Raw genomic sequence first — 15701 nt, 5'->3', positions numbered from 1 at the left:
TTTGACTTTTTAAGCCTTTTATGAATTCATAATATTTTGGTATTATGCGTAATTTTGTCTAAATGGGGTTTTTTGTACCGATAAGTGCTGTCAGAATAACGTTTTGGTACTGAGAAGTAGTGTTTTTGTCGAACACTTCGTTTGGTGTTAAAATGCAAACCTAAAATGTAACTATTTAAATTTCAAGTTAGTCGACCAAACCTTCGAGATACAGGAGAGATGCAAGTACGCTATAGATAATGGTTTGTGTTGCGAACAAGGTTGGTGCCACGTTTTTCTTTACTTATACAGAAAGAGCGGAATAGAGAGCATCGTACATACGTTTAATACATATGCCATATGACAAGCACTTTAAGTTCATTTTGAGTCACCAATCGAAAAATAAAGGATTTGAACCAAGTTATTTTCAACATGCCATTAACATGAACATTAACATGGAGCGATTCTTACAGTAAAACAATTTATTTTTGCCAGTAAGTTTAAGAATGTCCCAAACCTCTCGACGCTCATGTTAAAACGAACTGTCACTGATAGAATACATCTTGAGAAACTACTGTACTTAGGAATTGTAAATTTGCTGAGTATGAAAAGTATTGGCAAACTATTTGTGATTTGTTATAAACTGTTTATAATAGCTGCAAGGATATTGTAATCAAATTATAGCAAAAGAAAATATGAGTATACTATTATGTATCCTTTTGCATATGTATGACTTTTGATAGATAGTGTCCCCCTCTCCCCCACCCACCTCTTAACTAAAAATACGCAAACTTCCATGGTTGATAAATAAAGTATTCGAGATTGTTTGTGCATATATGTCTGTTTGTCGCTGTATACACTTGTCTGTACATGTGCATTTTTATCTTCGGTATGTGACTGTGTTCATACTTATATCTTAAATGAAGTGAATATGTGATGTGTATGCACTGTAAACTAAGTATATGAGAAAATGTGAATAATTTGGACATGAAAGTTTGAATTAAAAAAAAACATGGAGCGATCCTTGTTTGCATTTCAAAGAACTGTAATCTCAGTATAGTCACGCAGTTTCAATTGATTGGTAGTTCAAGTGAATTTTGCCTAATAATAATGAAATTAATATTTCCTCGACGCAATTCAAAATTTACGTGTGTGTTTCAAAACAACACTTTAAGGTAACACGGGACAGATATTTAAGCAAGTTACTATAACGAGTACAGTTTTCTTTAAATACTGTGACTAGAATCATTTCTGCATACTTACATTCAGCAGAAACACATCTGTGTTTTTCTCTTTAAGGAATCTAAAACCAATCTTTGTGGAAAATTACTGACAAGATGTGAACAATTTGCAAAACTTTGATTTTTGTGAGATATTGATCCTTTAATATTTCGCCAAATTTTCATTTTTTTTAGCTTTGCCAAGCTTACCCAGTCTTATTACTGCAAAATGTTTACAATCCCTACTAATAGCACGCCGTGGCTGTCAATGTCAGAATTCTACCGGTCAACAGTTGACCGGCATTTCGTGTTATATTAGTTCCCCTTTGAATCTTGAAGATTCCCTTGCGATGCCACCCTTTTGTCAATGCCGTAAGGTTTGCACTTCACTTCTGATTTTCACAATTGCAATGCTATTCAATTTTCAATTCAATTCCTTACTTGATATATTTCATGAACTATTTTACTTTAAGAAGCTTAAAATATACAAGTGGCATGTCGTGAAATTTGTAAAGTGACATAAGTAAGAGGTGCATTCATATTTGTTTTATTTGAAAAACAACAACAACTTCAGAATCAATATTCTGATATAAAAACGCAACACAAGTACTAAAGAAACGACATAGAATAAATAACATGACAGAAATTATGCTACTGATATATCTCTTTTCGAATCCCTAACATTTGTAACTCGCTTCCAAGCATAGTCATATCGAAGTAATGATTTCCTGACAGTGTCTTTGTTAGAATCATTCAACAAACATCGTCGTACATAGACGGAATACCCTAAAGCAACAATTTTGTTGACTTGGGATCGAACGTCAGAATGAGATAAAAGTCTCGATTCCCAACACCTTGTCTTGGTGAATCCTGACGACAATTTACAGTATGTCACGTAGCGTTTAGGATCGGAAAGTTTCCTCACAGAGAACTCGTACACAGCTGCAGGAAAAGTCTTTCCTCCGCAGACGCTGGTTTTGCGGAAACCCTTTCTTCCTCTGTATCTTTCAGACCACAAAGAGTCGTTTTCTGGTTTGGTGGGAGAGATAACTAGTTCCCATGGGGACCACTGTATTTTGTTTAAAGAAAAGTTCGTGTCCGGAACGTTTTCTCTCTTCAGTTTTCTAAGAGCGTTCATCTGAAATATTATGAAATACAATTTACCACAAATGGTAAAGAGCTGCGTGGTCATACAACAAATATTTTTGCCAGCCAAGGAATCCCGAAAAAGAGAGCAGGCTGGATCGATAAATAGAAAACCTCTGGTTAGCCAAAGTGTTCTTTTAAGGGTCGAGAAACATTTTCAATCTAATGGGGTGTATTCTGAAATAGAAGAAGAAGAAGAAGAAAAAAGACTTCTACGTACCTTTTGACAAGAAATGGCCAAGAGTTTCGCCTTCTTTCTATCGACTGCAGAGCTGGGTTTCTTTTTGGCGATGGTTTTCTTGACTTTATGAATGAGGGAACTGTTTTTCTTCAGTTTGGTAATGGAAGGAGCCTTTGTGAGCGAAGGTTTCTTTTTCAGAGCTGGCTTGAATGGAAGTGTTCTGGACTTTGGCTTCTCTGCGGTTGACGAGGAAGTTGAAGGTTCTTCTTCTCCCTCTCTTAGAGCCCCGAACAGAGCGTGTACGTCCTTATGGAGACCCATTCTAGCATCTCTGGCACGGACTTCCTGTTCATAGAGGTCTAGAAACTCTGCTCCTTGCTCTCTGTAGCAAATAGCCATGATAAAATCAAAAAAGTTGGAAAACTGCTCCAACTCCACTCGTCTGCCCGCCGTCTTGTTGGCCAGTGTTTGGTAGAAGTTTTTGGTTCTCTCATCGCCCGAACCTCCGCACTGTACACCGTACACGCGGACACTCTGAATGAGATGAAAAGTGTTTATGAGCCAAAATTTAAACTGCTTTGCTTTTAATGTTGCTTTGAATTATAAGTGATCGAAATTAATTTACCATCAAAAGCGTGTATACTCTAATTATTGCATAAAAGTACTCACCATTGCTGCCAATTTGTCTAATTCCACTTCCCAATCTAATCTCAATTTATTGTCTGGGTAATTTACACCATGCGGATTTGCATCTCCAATCATCACCAGAGCTCTCTGTGATCTCGGCGTCCACGATAGACTTTGAACCTCATGCAACACCAATTCATAACATTCATCGCTATCGCCGCCACCCGTGGATTCAACATTTTTCACCCAGTTACACAGTTCTTTCAAATCGGTTGAAAAGTCAATGTGTTTGGTGACATATGACGAGTTTTTATCACAATAATCACCATGAGCGAAGACAGCAATTCTAAGACCGGGTATGTCCGTCTGTAGTCGTAGAATCAATTCTTGCACATTTTCTTTTACAGCGTTTATAGAACTGGACATCGACCCAGTAGTATCAAAAGAGAAGCAGATCTCCATTGGTCCTCCTGGTGGAACAGCCATGTTCATTTGATCAGGGTATTTCTGTGGATATGAATGTTCTGTATCCGCACGAGTTTATATACATTCGGGGTGAAGACTCGCGATTCCTGTCTCGAGCTCGTGCATGGGGAAGACTGGCGATTTTGGGATAAGATAGACTGGCGATACATTTAACATAGATTTTTGCTGACGATCTTTGCTATGCACATTTTAAAGCCTTTCAATACATTTTAGAAAATTAACGTGCAGTTAACTTATTTTAAGTTTTTTTTACAGTGATGTAGTCAAAAGCACAGCAAACATAGCAAGAATTCTTGATTAACTAATAAAAATAGTTCGCCAACATTTATTGGCCTGTTAAGATTAATCAGTTCTTGTAAGAAAAATGCCCATTTTATTTGACTTTTTAAGCCTTTTGTGAATTCATAATATTTTGGTATTATGCGTAATTTTGTCTAAATGGGGTTTTTTGTACCGATAAATGCTGTCAGAATAACGTTTTGGTACTGAGAAGTAGTGTTTTTGTCGAACACTTCGTTTGGTGTTAAAATGCAAACCTAAAATGTAACTATTTAAATTTCAAGTTAGTCGACCAAACCTTCGAGATACAGGAGAGATGCAAGTACGCTATAGATAATGGTTTGTGTTGCGAACAAGGTTGGTGCCACGTTTTTCTTTACTTATACAGAAAGAGCGGAATAGAGAGCATCGTACATACGTTTAATACATATGCCATATGACAAGCACTTTAAGTTCATTTTGAGTCACCAATCGAAAAATAAAGGATTTGAACCAAGTTATTTTCAACATGCCATTAACATGAACATTAACATGGAGCGATTCTTACAGTAAAACAATTTATTTTTGCCAGTAAGTTTAAGAATGTCCCAAACCTCTCGACTCTCATGTTAAAACGAACTGTCACTGATAGAATACATATTGAGAAACTACTGTACTTAAGAATTGTAAATTTGCTGAGTATGAAAAGTATTGGCAAACTATTTGTGATTTGTTATAAACTGTTTATAATAGCTGCAAGGATATTGTAATCAAATTATAGCAAAAGAAAATATAAGTATACTATTATGTATCCTTTTGCATATGTATGACTTTTGATAGATAATGTCCCCCTCTCCCCCACCCACCTCTTAACTAAAAATACGCAAACTTCCATGGTTGATAAATAAAGTATTCGAGATTGTTTGTGCATATATGTCTGTTTGTCGCTGTATATACTTGTCTGTACATGAGCATTTTTATCTTCGGTATGTGACTGTGTTTATTCTTATATCTTAAATGAAGTGAATATGTGATGTGTATGCACTGTAAACTAAGTATATGAGAAAATGTGAATAATTTGTACATGAAAGTTTGAATTAAAAAAAACATGGAGCGATCCTTGTTTGCATTTCAAAGAACCGTAATCTCAGTATAGTCACGCAGTTTCAATTGATTGGTAGTTCAAGTGAATTTTGCCTAATAATAATGAAATTAATATTTCCTCGACGAAAAAAAAAATGTGCTCTTGAAAAGCTACGCAAGGAAAAGTTGTTTGGAAATATAATAATGTCTCGTGCCCATTGGATGGAGGAAGGCGAAAAACCTTCAACATATTTTTGCAATTTGGAATCTAGAAATTACATAAACAAAACAATAAAACAAATTGAAGTTGAGGGTATTGGAAGGGTATATGAGCAAGAAAAAATACTAGATTATGTAAAGAAGTACTATGAAAATTTATATGCAAGTGAGGACACAAATTAGTAAGGATTGATTTAGATAATATTATTTTTAATTACAATTCACCTAAGTTAAAAAATGAGTTGTCAAATGGTCTAGAAGATGTTTTTTTTTAGAAAAAGAGGTATTAAATGTCATAAAACATATGAAGAACAACAAATCTCCTGGGAGTGATGGGTACACTGCTGAATTTTTTTAAAAATTTTGGAAAGATATTAAAAATTTTGTTGTACGAGCCATTAACTGTATATTTTTGAAGAAGGAACTCCCCATCTCACAGAGACTTGGAATTATCTCATGTCTACCTAAAGGTGATAAGCCTAGACAGTTTTTAAAAAAACTGGCGACCAATTACTCTTTTAAATGTTTTGTACAAGATTATTTCAGGGTGTGTTAGTTTTAGAATTAAGAAAGTATTAGATTATTTAATATCTGATACACAGTCTGGATTTATGAAGGGAAGATACATTGGAGAAAATACCAGATTTATATATGACCTGTTATCTTACACTGAGTTCAAAAACATACCTGGTCTTTTAATACTTATAGATTTTGAAAAGGCTTTTGATTTTATGGCGTGGTCATTCATATACCAAGTCCTTAAATATTTTGGCTTTGGAGAAAATATTATTCAGTGGATTAAGATTTTAAATACAAACTTCCATGCTGCTATTTTACAGTGCGGCCATTTATCACAACAGTTTGTTGTACAAAGGGGATGCAGGCAAGGAGACCCTGTTGCTCCATATTTATTTATCATGTGTGCAGAAATTTTAGCAATAATGATTAAACAAAACAAAGATATTAAAGGTATTTTTATTAATGATATTGAACATAATATATCACAATATGCAGATGACACTTCACTAGTCCTTGATGGTTCACCAAAATCACTTTTTGCAGCTCTTGAAACCATAGAATTTTTTTTCGAGTTTTTCTGGTCTTAAAATAAATACATCTAAGACAAAAATTATTTGGATTGGATCCAAAAAATTTTCAGATCAGGTTTATCATCACACAAGATGGAAATTGGATTGGGGGTCAACAACATTCAACCTTTTAGGAATTCAGTTCTCAGTAAATCTTCATAATATTGTCGATATGAATTATAATTTACAAATTCCAAAAATTATAGCTATGGTAGAGCAATGGAAACGACGAATTCTTACTCCCATTGGTAGAATTACTGTTATTAAAAGTTTGCTCATACCGAAACTAAATCATTTATTCATTTCACTACCAAATCCAAAGAAAGAAACAATTTCATACCTTAGTAAAATTTTGTTTGAATTTCTGTGGAAATCTAAGATTGATAAAGTTAAGAGGTCAGTCATTACACAGGACTATTCATCAGGAGGGTTGAAAATGGTTGACATTAACAATTTTATAATATCTCTCAAATGTTCATGGATAAAAAGGCTTACAAAATCATACAAACCATGGATGGATTTTTTATTTACCATTTATGGAAATGAGTTTTTACAGAATTTGTTTGATTTTGGTGATAGTTTTGTAATTGAATGTTTACACAAGGTAAACAATGATTTTTGGAAAGATGTGTTAAATTCATGGTTATGTTTTATTATTACCTATATTGATCACCCAAAGGCAAAAGATAATCTTTTAAATTCTCCGGTGTGGTACAATTCAAAAATACTCATAGCAAATAAATATGTTTTCATAAAAACCTGGTACAAGAATGGTGTAAAGGTCATACAAGATTTTTATGATGAAAATTGTAATTTTTTAAGTTATGAAGAATTTAAATGTAAATACAATCTCAAGAATATATGTATAATGCAATACAACAGTGTTAAATCAGCAATTTTTATGTTTTTTAAAATGTCTAACATTGACAGGACTTCTGTTCAAAGAAATCCTAATCCATGTATACCATTTTTTCTCCAAACAATCATACTCCATGAAAAGTGTACAAAAATTATTTACAATGTTTTGAACGAAAATGTGGTTGTTCCAATTGCTGTAACCAGATGGAAAACAGGTCTGATTGATTATAATGTTGAAGATCTTACTGTATATGATATTTTTAAGATTTGTTTTAAAACTACCAAAGATTCTTCTGTACAATGGCTTCAATTTAGAATTCTACACAAAATTCTTCCAGTTGGATACTACCTTAAAAAAATCAATATTAAAAATACTGACACATGTGGGTTTTGTAAAAACAATGTGGAAACAATAATACATGTTTTTATTTCCTGTGAGAAAATACATACCCTGTGGAGTGAACTTAGTGTATACATTTATAGAAAGACCTCTGAAAGAATTGGATTTAATATGTTTAATATTATACTTGGCCAACTTCCATTGTCATTTCATAACAAAGTAATTAATTTTATAATTCTGTATATGAAACAATATATTTTTTGTTGTCTTATGTCAAATAAGACACCATGTCTGATTGGTTTCCTTTATCACTTAAAACTAAAATACAATATTGAAAGATATGCTGCAATACAAACTGGTAAACTACAATATTTTGAAAACTTATGGGATAGTTGGAAAGATATATTGGCTGCTGATATCTGATTTATTTTTATTACACTGTATCATGAATATTTTTTTTTCTATACTTAATTTTTTTCCCATATAAGCAAGTAACCACAAAATAATAAATTTCAGTGTTTATTCATAAGTGTGCATGTGTGTGTGTATGATTGAATGTCTGTTTTGCATGTCTGTTTCTTTGAAAAAGAAATAAATTATAAAAAAAATATTTCCTCGACGCAGTTCAAAAGGACGAGTGCAATTATGGGCCCCGATAAAAAGTGAAAAAATGAAGAATCAAATTAAGCATATTTTTTCCCCTAACATTATCTATTGATATTTATTCCATAAGAATTAGCAAGTTTTAGCGCTGAATTTATTGTTTATAAAAAGCACGAAGCTTTAAAACATAGTAGGGGTCAGCAGACATTCGTGATTTTGTATAGTAAATCGAGGACAGGCATTCATTTTAAAGCCTTTGTTTACTGTCAGCCTAACCGAGTACAAACTTGTGGAAAAGACAAAATACGCATTATACATTTAGAAAACTCCTGTGAAAGAAAGAAGTTTGTACTCGGTTAGGCTGGTACCTAAAAAATGAAAAACGTATGAAAATTTCAAGATTTTTCCTATAGCAAGCGAAAGCTATTACTTGCGTGACCCATGTTTGAACTCACGCATGCATAAATTATTTCAAACAATCACGAGGTTTCTATCCAGGTAAACGTTTGTCAAATGTGCTCACTGTAAAACATTGACACGTTTTAGATCACTTTCCATCATCTTTGTATGGTCAGGAATGTTTGTTTGTCACTATGGAAATATGCAACTTCAAAGCTTCATTCGATTTTTATAAAACGTAAAATAATACATAAGTATAATTCAGCAAACGCGCCAATCGATCCACCAACAGAGCAATGTTGATTTAAATGTCTCCTCCCTCTGATTTAAATAGACACAATTCAAGTAGGTTCGGTTCGATTTTTCCGGATTTAGATTATTTATAGGCATTTAAAAATCCTCAATTTTTTAAATTGTATGCTAATTTTGGTAAAATTAAGCGTGCATATAAATCAGAAGTATCCATGAGTGCTTAACTATTACGAGAAAAAAGCAATTTGTTGATATTTTCTACATATAAACGGCACTCAAAAAGGGCCCATTCTCTATAGCTTAAGTGCACTTGTTCTTTACGTGTGTGTTTCAAAACAACACTTTAAGCTAACACGGGACAGATATTTAAGCAAGTTACTATAACGAGTACAGTTTTCTTTCAATAATGTGACTAGAATCATTTCTGCATACTTACATTCAGCAGAAATGCATCTGTGTTTTTCTCTTTAAAGAATCCAAAACCAATCTTTGTGGAAAATTACTGACAAGATGTGAACAATTTCCATTACTTTGATTTTTGTGAGATATTGATCCTTTAATATTTCGCCAAATTTTCATTTTTTTTTTAGCTTTGCCAAGCTTACCCAGTCTTATTACTACAAAATGTTTACAATCCCTACTTATAGCACGCCGTAGCTGTCAATGTCAGAATTCTACCGGTCAACAGTTGACCGGCATTTTGTGTTATATTAGCTCCCCTTTGAATCTTGAAGATTCCCTTGCGATGCCACCCTTTCGTCAATGCCGTAAGGTTTGCACTTCACTTCTGATTTTCACAATTGCAATGCTATTCAATTTTCAATTCAATTCCTTATTTGATATATTTCATGAACTATTTTACTTTAAGAAGCTTAAAATATACCAGTGGCATGTCGTGAAATTTGTAAAGTGACATAAGTAAGAGGTGCATTCATATTTGTTTTATTTGAAAAACAACAACAAATTCAGAATCTATATTCTGATATAAAAATGCACCACAAGTACAATAGAAACGACATAGAATAAATAACATGACACAAATTATGCTACTGATATATCTCTTTTCGAATCTCTAACATTTGTAACTCGCTTCCAAGCATAGTCATATCGAAGTAATGATTTCCTGACAGTGTCTTTGTTAGAATCATTCAACAAACATCGTCGTACATAGACGGAATACCCTAAAGCAACAATTTTGTTGACTTGGGATCGAACGTCAGAATGAGATAATAGTCTCGATTCCCAACACCTTGTCTTGGTGAATCCTGACGACAATTTACAGTATGTCACGTAGCGTTTAGGATCGGAAAGTTTCCTCACAGAGAACTCGTACACAGCTGCAGGAAAAGTTTTTCCTCCGCAGACGCTGGTTTTGCGGAAACCCTTTCTTCCTCTGTATCTTTCAGACCACAAAGAGTCGTTTTCTGGTTTGGTGGGAGAGATAACTAGTTCCCATGGGGACCACTGTATTTTGTTTAAAGAAAAGTTCGTGTCCGGAACGTTTTCTCTCTTCAGTTTTCTAAGATTGTTCATCTGAAATATTATGAAATACAATTTACCACAAATGGTAAAGAGCTGCGTGGTCATACAACAAACATTTTTGCCAGCCAAAAAAAAAGAGAGCAGGCTGGATCAATAAATAGAAAACCTCTGGTTAGCCAAGGGTTCTTTTAAGGGTCGAGCAACATTTTCAATCTAATGGGGTGTATTCTGAAGAAGAAGAAGAAGAAGAAGAAGAGGAAGAGGAAGAAGAAGAAGAAAAAAGACTTCTACATACCTTTTGACAAGAAATGGCCAAGAGTTTCGCCTTCTTTCTATCGACTGCAGAGCTGGGTTTCTTTTTGGCGATGGTTTTCTTGACTTTATGAATGAGGGAACTGTTTTTCTTCCCTTTGGTAATGGAAGGAGCCTTTGTGAGCGAAGGTTTCTTTTTCAGAGCTGGCTTGAATGCAAGTGTTCTGGACTTTGGCTTCTCTGCGGTTGACGAGGAAGTTGAAGGTTCTTCTTCTCCCTCTCTTAGAGCCCCGAACAGAGCGTGCACGTCCTTATGGAGACCCATTCTAGCATCTCTGGCACGGACTTCCTGTTCATAGAGGTCTAGAAACTCTGCTCCTTGCTCTCTGTAGCAAATAGCCATGATAAAATCAAATAAGTTGGAAAACTGCTCCAACTCCACTCGTCTGCCCGCCGTCTTGTTGGCCAGTGTTTGGTAGAAGTTTTTGGTTCTCTCATCGCCCGAACCTCCGCACTGTACACCGTACACGCGGACACTCTGAATGAGATGAAAAGTGTTTATGAGCCAAAATTTAAACTGCTTTGCTTTTAATGTTGCTTTGAATTATAAGTGATCGAAATTAATTTACCATCAAAAGCGTGTATACTCTAATTATTGCATAAAAGTACTCACCATTGCTGCCAATTTGTCTAATTCCACTTCCCAATCTAATCTCAATTTATTGTCTGGGTAATTTACACCATGCGGATTTGCATCTCCAATCATCACCAGAGCTCTCTGTGATCTCGGCGTCCACGATAGACTTTGAACCTCATGCAACACCAATTCATAACATTCATCGCTATCGCCGCCACCCGTGGATTCAACATTTTTCACCCAGTTACACAGTTCTTTCAAATCGGTTGAAAAGTCAATGTGTTTGGTGACATATGACGAGTTTTTATCACAATAATCACCATGAGCGAAGACAGCGATTCTAAGACCGGGTATGTCCGTCTGTAGTCGTAGAATCAATTCTTGCACATTTTCTTTTACAGCGTTTATAGAACTGGACATCGACCCAGTAGTATCAAAAGAGAAGCAGATCTCCATTGGTCCTCCTGGTGGAACAGCCATGTTCATTAAATCAGGGTATTTCTGTGGATATGAATGTTCTGTATCCGCACGAGTTTATATACATTCGGGGTGAAGACTCGCGATTCCTGTCTCGAGCTCGTGCATGAGGAAGACTGGCGATTTCGGGATAAGATAGACTGGCGATACATTTAACATAGATTTTTGCTGACGATCTTTGATATGCACATTTTAAAGCCTTTCAATACATTTTGGAAAATTAACGTGCAGTTAACTTATTTTAAGTTTTTTTTACAGTGATGTAGTCAAAAGCACAGCAAACATAGCAAGAATTCTTGATTAACTAATAAAAATAGTTCGCCAACATTTATTGGCCTGTTAAGATTAATCAGTTCTTGTAAGAAAAATGCCCATTTTATTTGACTTTTTAAGCCTTTTGTGAATTCATAATATTTTGGTATTATGCGTAATTTTGTCTAAATGGGGTTTTTTGTACCGATAAGTGCTGTCAGAATAACGTTTTGGTACTGAGAAGTAGTGGTTTTGTCCAAAACTTCGTTTGGTGTTAAAATGCAAACCTAAAATGTAACTTTTTAAATCTGAAGTTAGTCAACCAAACCTTCGAGATACAGGAGAGATGCATGTACGCTATAAAGAATGTTTTGTGTTGCGAACAAGGTTCGTGCCACGTTTTTCTTAACATATACAGAAAGAGCGGAATAGAGAGCATCGTACATACGTTTAACACATATGCCATATGACAGGAACTTTCAGTTCATTTTGAGTCACCAATAGAAAAATAAAGGATTTGAACCAAGCTATTTTCAACATACCATTAACATGAACATTAACATGGAGCGATTCTTACAGTAAAACAATTTATTTTTGCCAGTAAATATAAGAATGTCCCAAACCTCACTACGCTCATGTTAAAACGAACTGTCACTGATTGAATACATATTGAGAAACTACTGTTACTTAAGAATTGTAAATTTGCTGAGTATTAAAAGTATTGGCAAACTATTTGTTACTTGTTATAAAATGTGTTTATAATAGCTGCAAGGATATTTAATCAAATCATAGCAAAAGAAAATATAAGTCTACTATTATGTATCCTCTTGCATATGTATGACTTTTGATAGATAGTGTTCCCCTCTTTTTCTCCGCCCTCCTACACACCCTCACCCCCCCCCCCCTTCTTAACTAAAAATACTCAAACTTCCATGGTTGATAAAGAAAGTATTCGAGATTGTTTGTGCATATACATGTCTGTTTGTCGATGTTTATACATTATATCTTAAAGTAAGTGAATATGTGATGTGTATGCACTCTAACCTAAGTATATGAGAAAATGCCAATAATTTGTACATGAAAGTTTGAATAAAAAAAACATGGAGCGATCCTTGTTTGCGTTTCAAAGGACTGTAATCTCGGTATAGTCACACAGTTTCAATAGATTGGTAGTTCAAGTGAATTTTGCGTAATAATAATGAAATTAATATTTCCTCGACGCAGTTCAAAATTTACGTGTGTGTTTCAAAACAACACTTTAAGGTAACACTGGACAAATATTTACGTAAGTTACTATATCCAGAACAGTTTTTTTAAATACTGTGACTAGAATCATTTCTGCATGCTTACATTCAGCAGAATCAGATCTCCATTTTTTTGCCTTAAAGAATCTTAATCAATCTTTGTGGAAAATTACTGACAAGATGTGTGAACAATTTCCAATACTTTGATTTTTGTGAGATATTGATCCTTTTAACATTTCGACAATTTTTGTTAATTTTTAGCTTTATCAAGCTTACCCAGTCTTATTACTACAAAATATTTACAATCCCTACTATCAGCACGCCGTAGCTGTCAATGTCAGAATTCTACTGGTCAACAGTTCACCGGCATTTCGTGTTATATTAGCTCCCTGTTGAATCTTGCAGATTCCCGTGCGATTCCACCATTTCGTCAATGCCGTAAAGTTTGCACTTCACTTCTGATTTTCACAATTGCAATGCTATTCAATTTTCCATTCAATTCCTTATTTGATATATTTCATGAACTATTTTACTTCAAGAAGCTTAAAATATACCAGTGGCATGTCGTGAAATTTGTAAAGTGACATAAGTAAGAGGTGCATTCATATTTGTTTTACTTAAAAACAACAACAACAAATTCAGAATCAATATTCTGATATCAAAACGCAACACAAGTACTATAGAAACGACATAGAATAAATAACATGACAGAAATTATGCTACTGATATATCTCTATGCGAATTTCTAACATCTGTAACTCGTTTCCAAGCATAGTCATATCGAAGTAATGATTTCCTGACAGTGTCTTTGTTAGAATCATTCAACAAACATCGTCGTACATAGACGGAATACCCTAAAGCAACAATTTTGTTGACTTGGGATCGAACGTCAGAATGAGATAAAAGTCTCGATTCCCAACACTTTGTCTTGGTGAATCCTGACGACAATTTACAGTATGTCACGTAACGTTTAGGATCGGAAAGTTTCCTCACAGAGAACTCGTACACAGCTGCAGGAAAAGTTTTTCCTCCGCAGACGCTGGTTTTGCGGAAACCCTTTCTTCCTCTGTATCTTTCAGTCCACAAAGAGTCGTTTTCTGGTTTGGTGGGAGAGATAACTAGTTCCCATGGGGACCACTGTATTTTGTTTAAAGAAAAGTTCGTGTCCGGAACGTTTTCTCTCTTCAGTTTTCTAAGAGCTTTCATCTGAAATATTATGAAATACAATTTACCACAAATGGTAAAGAGCTGCGTGGTCAAACAACAAACATTTTCGCCAGCCAAGGAATCCCGAAAAAGAAAGCAGACTGGATCGATAAATGGAAAACCTCTAGTAAGCCAAAGTGTTCTATTAAGGGCCGAGATAACAATCTCAATCTAATGGGGTGTATTCTGAAGAAGAAAAACGACTTCTACGTACCTTTTGACAAGAAATGGCCAAGACTTTTGCCTTCTTTCTATCGACTGCAGACCTGGGTTTCTTTTTGGCGATGGTTTTCTTGACTTTATGAATGAGGGAACTGTTTTTCTTCCCTTTGGTAATGGAAGGAGCCTTTGTGCGCGAAGGTTTCTTTTTCAGAGCTGGCTTAAATGGAAGTGTTCTGGACTTTGGCTTCTCTGCGGTTGACGAGGACGTTGAAGATTCTTCTTCTCCCTCTCTTAGAGCCCCGAAGAGAGCATGCAGTTCCTTATGGAGAGCCATTTTAGCATCTCTGGCACGGACTTCCTGTTCATAGAAGTCTAGAAACTCTGCTCCTTGCTCTCTGTAGCCTCCTAGTGGAACAGCCATGCTCATTTGATCAGAGTATTTCTGTGGATATGAATGTTCTGTATCCGCACGAGTTTATATACATTCGGGGTGAAGACTCGCGATTCCTCTGTCTCGAACTGGAGGGGAAGACTGGCGATTTCGGGATAAGATAGACTGGCGATACATTTAACATAGATTTTTGCTGACGATCTTTGCTATGCACATTTTAAAGCCTTTCAATACATTTTGGAAAATTAACGTGCAGTTAACTTATTTTAAGGGTTTTTTTTACAGTGATGTAGTTAAAAGCACAGCAAACATAGCAAGAATTCTTGATTAAGTAATAGTTCGCCAACATTTATTGGCCTGTTAAAACTAATCAGTTCTTGTAACAAAAATGAGTTTTATTTGACTTTTTAAGCCTTTTGTGAATTCATAATATTTTGGTATTATGCGTAATTTTGTCTAAATGGGGTTTTTTGTACCGATAAATGCTGTCAGAATAACGTTTTGGTACTGAGAAGTAGTGTTTTTGTCGAACACTTCGTTTGGTGTTAAAATGCAAACCTAAAATGTAACTATTTAAATTTCAAGTTAGTCGACCAAACCTTCGAGATACAGGAGAGATGCAAGTACGCTATAGATAATGGTTTGTGTTGCGAACAAGGTTGGTGCCACGTTTTTCTTTACTTATACAGAAAGAGCGGAATAGAGAGCATCGTACATACGTTTAATACATATGCCATATGACAAGCACTTTAAGTTCATTTTGAGTCACCAATCGAAAAATAAAGGATTTGAACCAAGTTATTTTCAACATGCCATTAACATGAACATTAACATGGAGCGATTCTTACAGTAAAACAAT

General features: G+C 34.8%; 3 protein-coding genes across 3 annotated transcripts; all 3 read right to left on the bottom strand.

The window, feature by feature from the left end:
• Positions 1-1830: 1830 nt before the first annotated feature.
• Positions 1831-3733, bottom strand: LOC136272633 (uncharacterized). The gene is made up of 3 exons (XM_066074524.1): positions 3196-3733; positions 2566-3060; positions 1831-2337 (listed from the first exon to the last, which is right to left on the bottom strand). Exons 1-3 carry the CDS (start codon positions 3643-3645, stop codon positions 1846-1848), a joined length of 1437 nt encoding a protein of 478 aa, XP_065930596.1. The 5' UTR covers positions 3646-3733; the 3' UTR covers positions 1831-1845.
• Positions 3734-9780: 6047 nt separating this feature from the next.
• Positions 9781-11596, bottom strand: LOC136272606 (uncharacterized). The gene is made up of 3 exons (XM_066074361.1): positions 11147-11596; positions 10517-11011; positions 9781-10272 (listed from the first exon to the last, which is right to left on the bottom strand). Exons 1-3 carry the CDS (start codon positions 11594-11596, stop codon positions 9781-9783), a joined length of 1437 nt encoding a protein of 478 aa, XP_065930433.1.
• Positions 11597-13686: 2090 nt separating this feature from the next.
• LOC117681642 (uncharacterized) lies at positions 13687-14926 on the bottom strand. Its single transcript, XM_034447002.2, has 2 exons — positions 14504-14926; positions 13687-14289 (listed from the first exon to the last, which is right to left on the bottom strand). The coding sequence occupies exons 1-2, from the start codon at positions 14876-14878 to the stop codon at positions 13798-13800; spliced, it is 867 nt and encodes a 288-aa protein (XP_034302893.2). The 5' UTR covers positions 14879-14926; the 3' UTR covers positions 13687-13797.
• Between the last annotated feature and the right edge of the window lie 775 nt (positions 14927-15701).

Source organism: Magallana gigas, chromosome 2, assembly GCF_963853765.1.
Source record: "Magallana gigas chromosome 2, xbMagGiga1.1, whole genome shotgun sequence".
NCBI lineage: Eukaryota > Metazoa > Mollusca > Bivalvia > Ostreida > Ostreidae > Magallana > Magallana gigas.
This window is presented reverse-complemented; position numbering and strand designations above follow the sequence as displayed.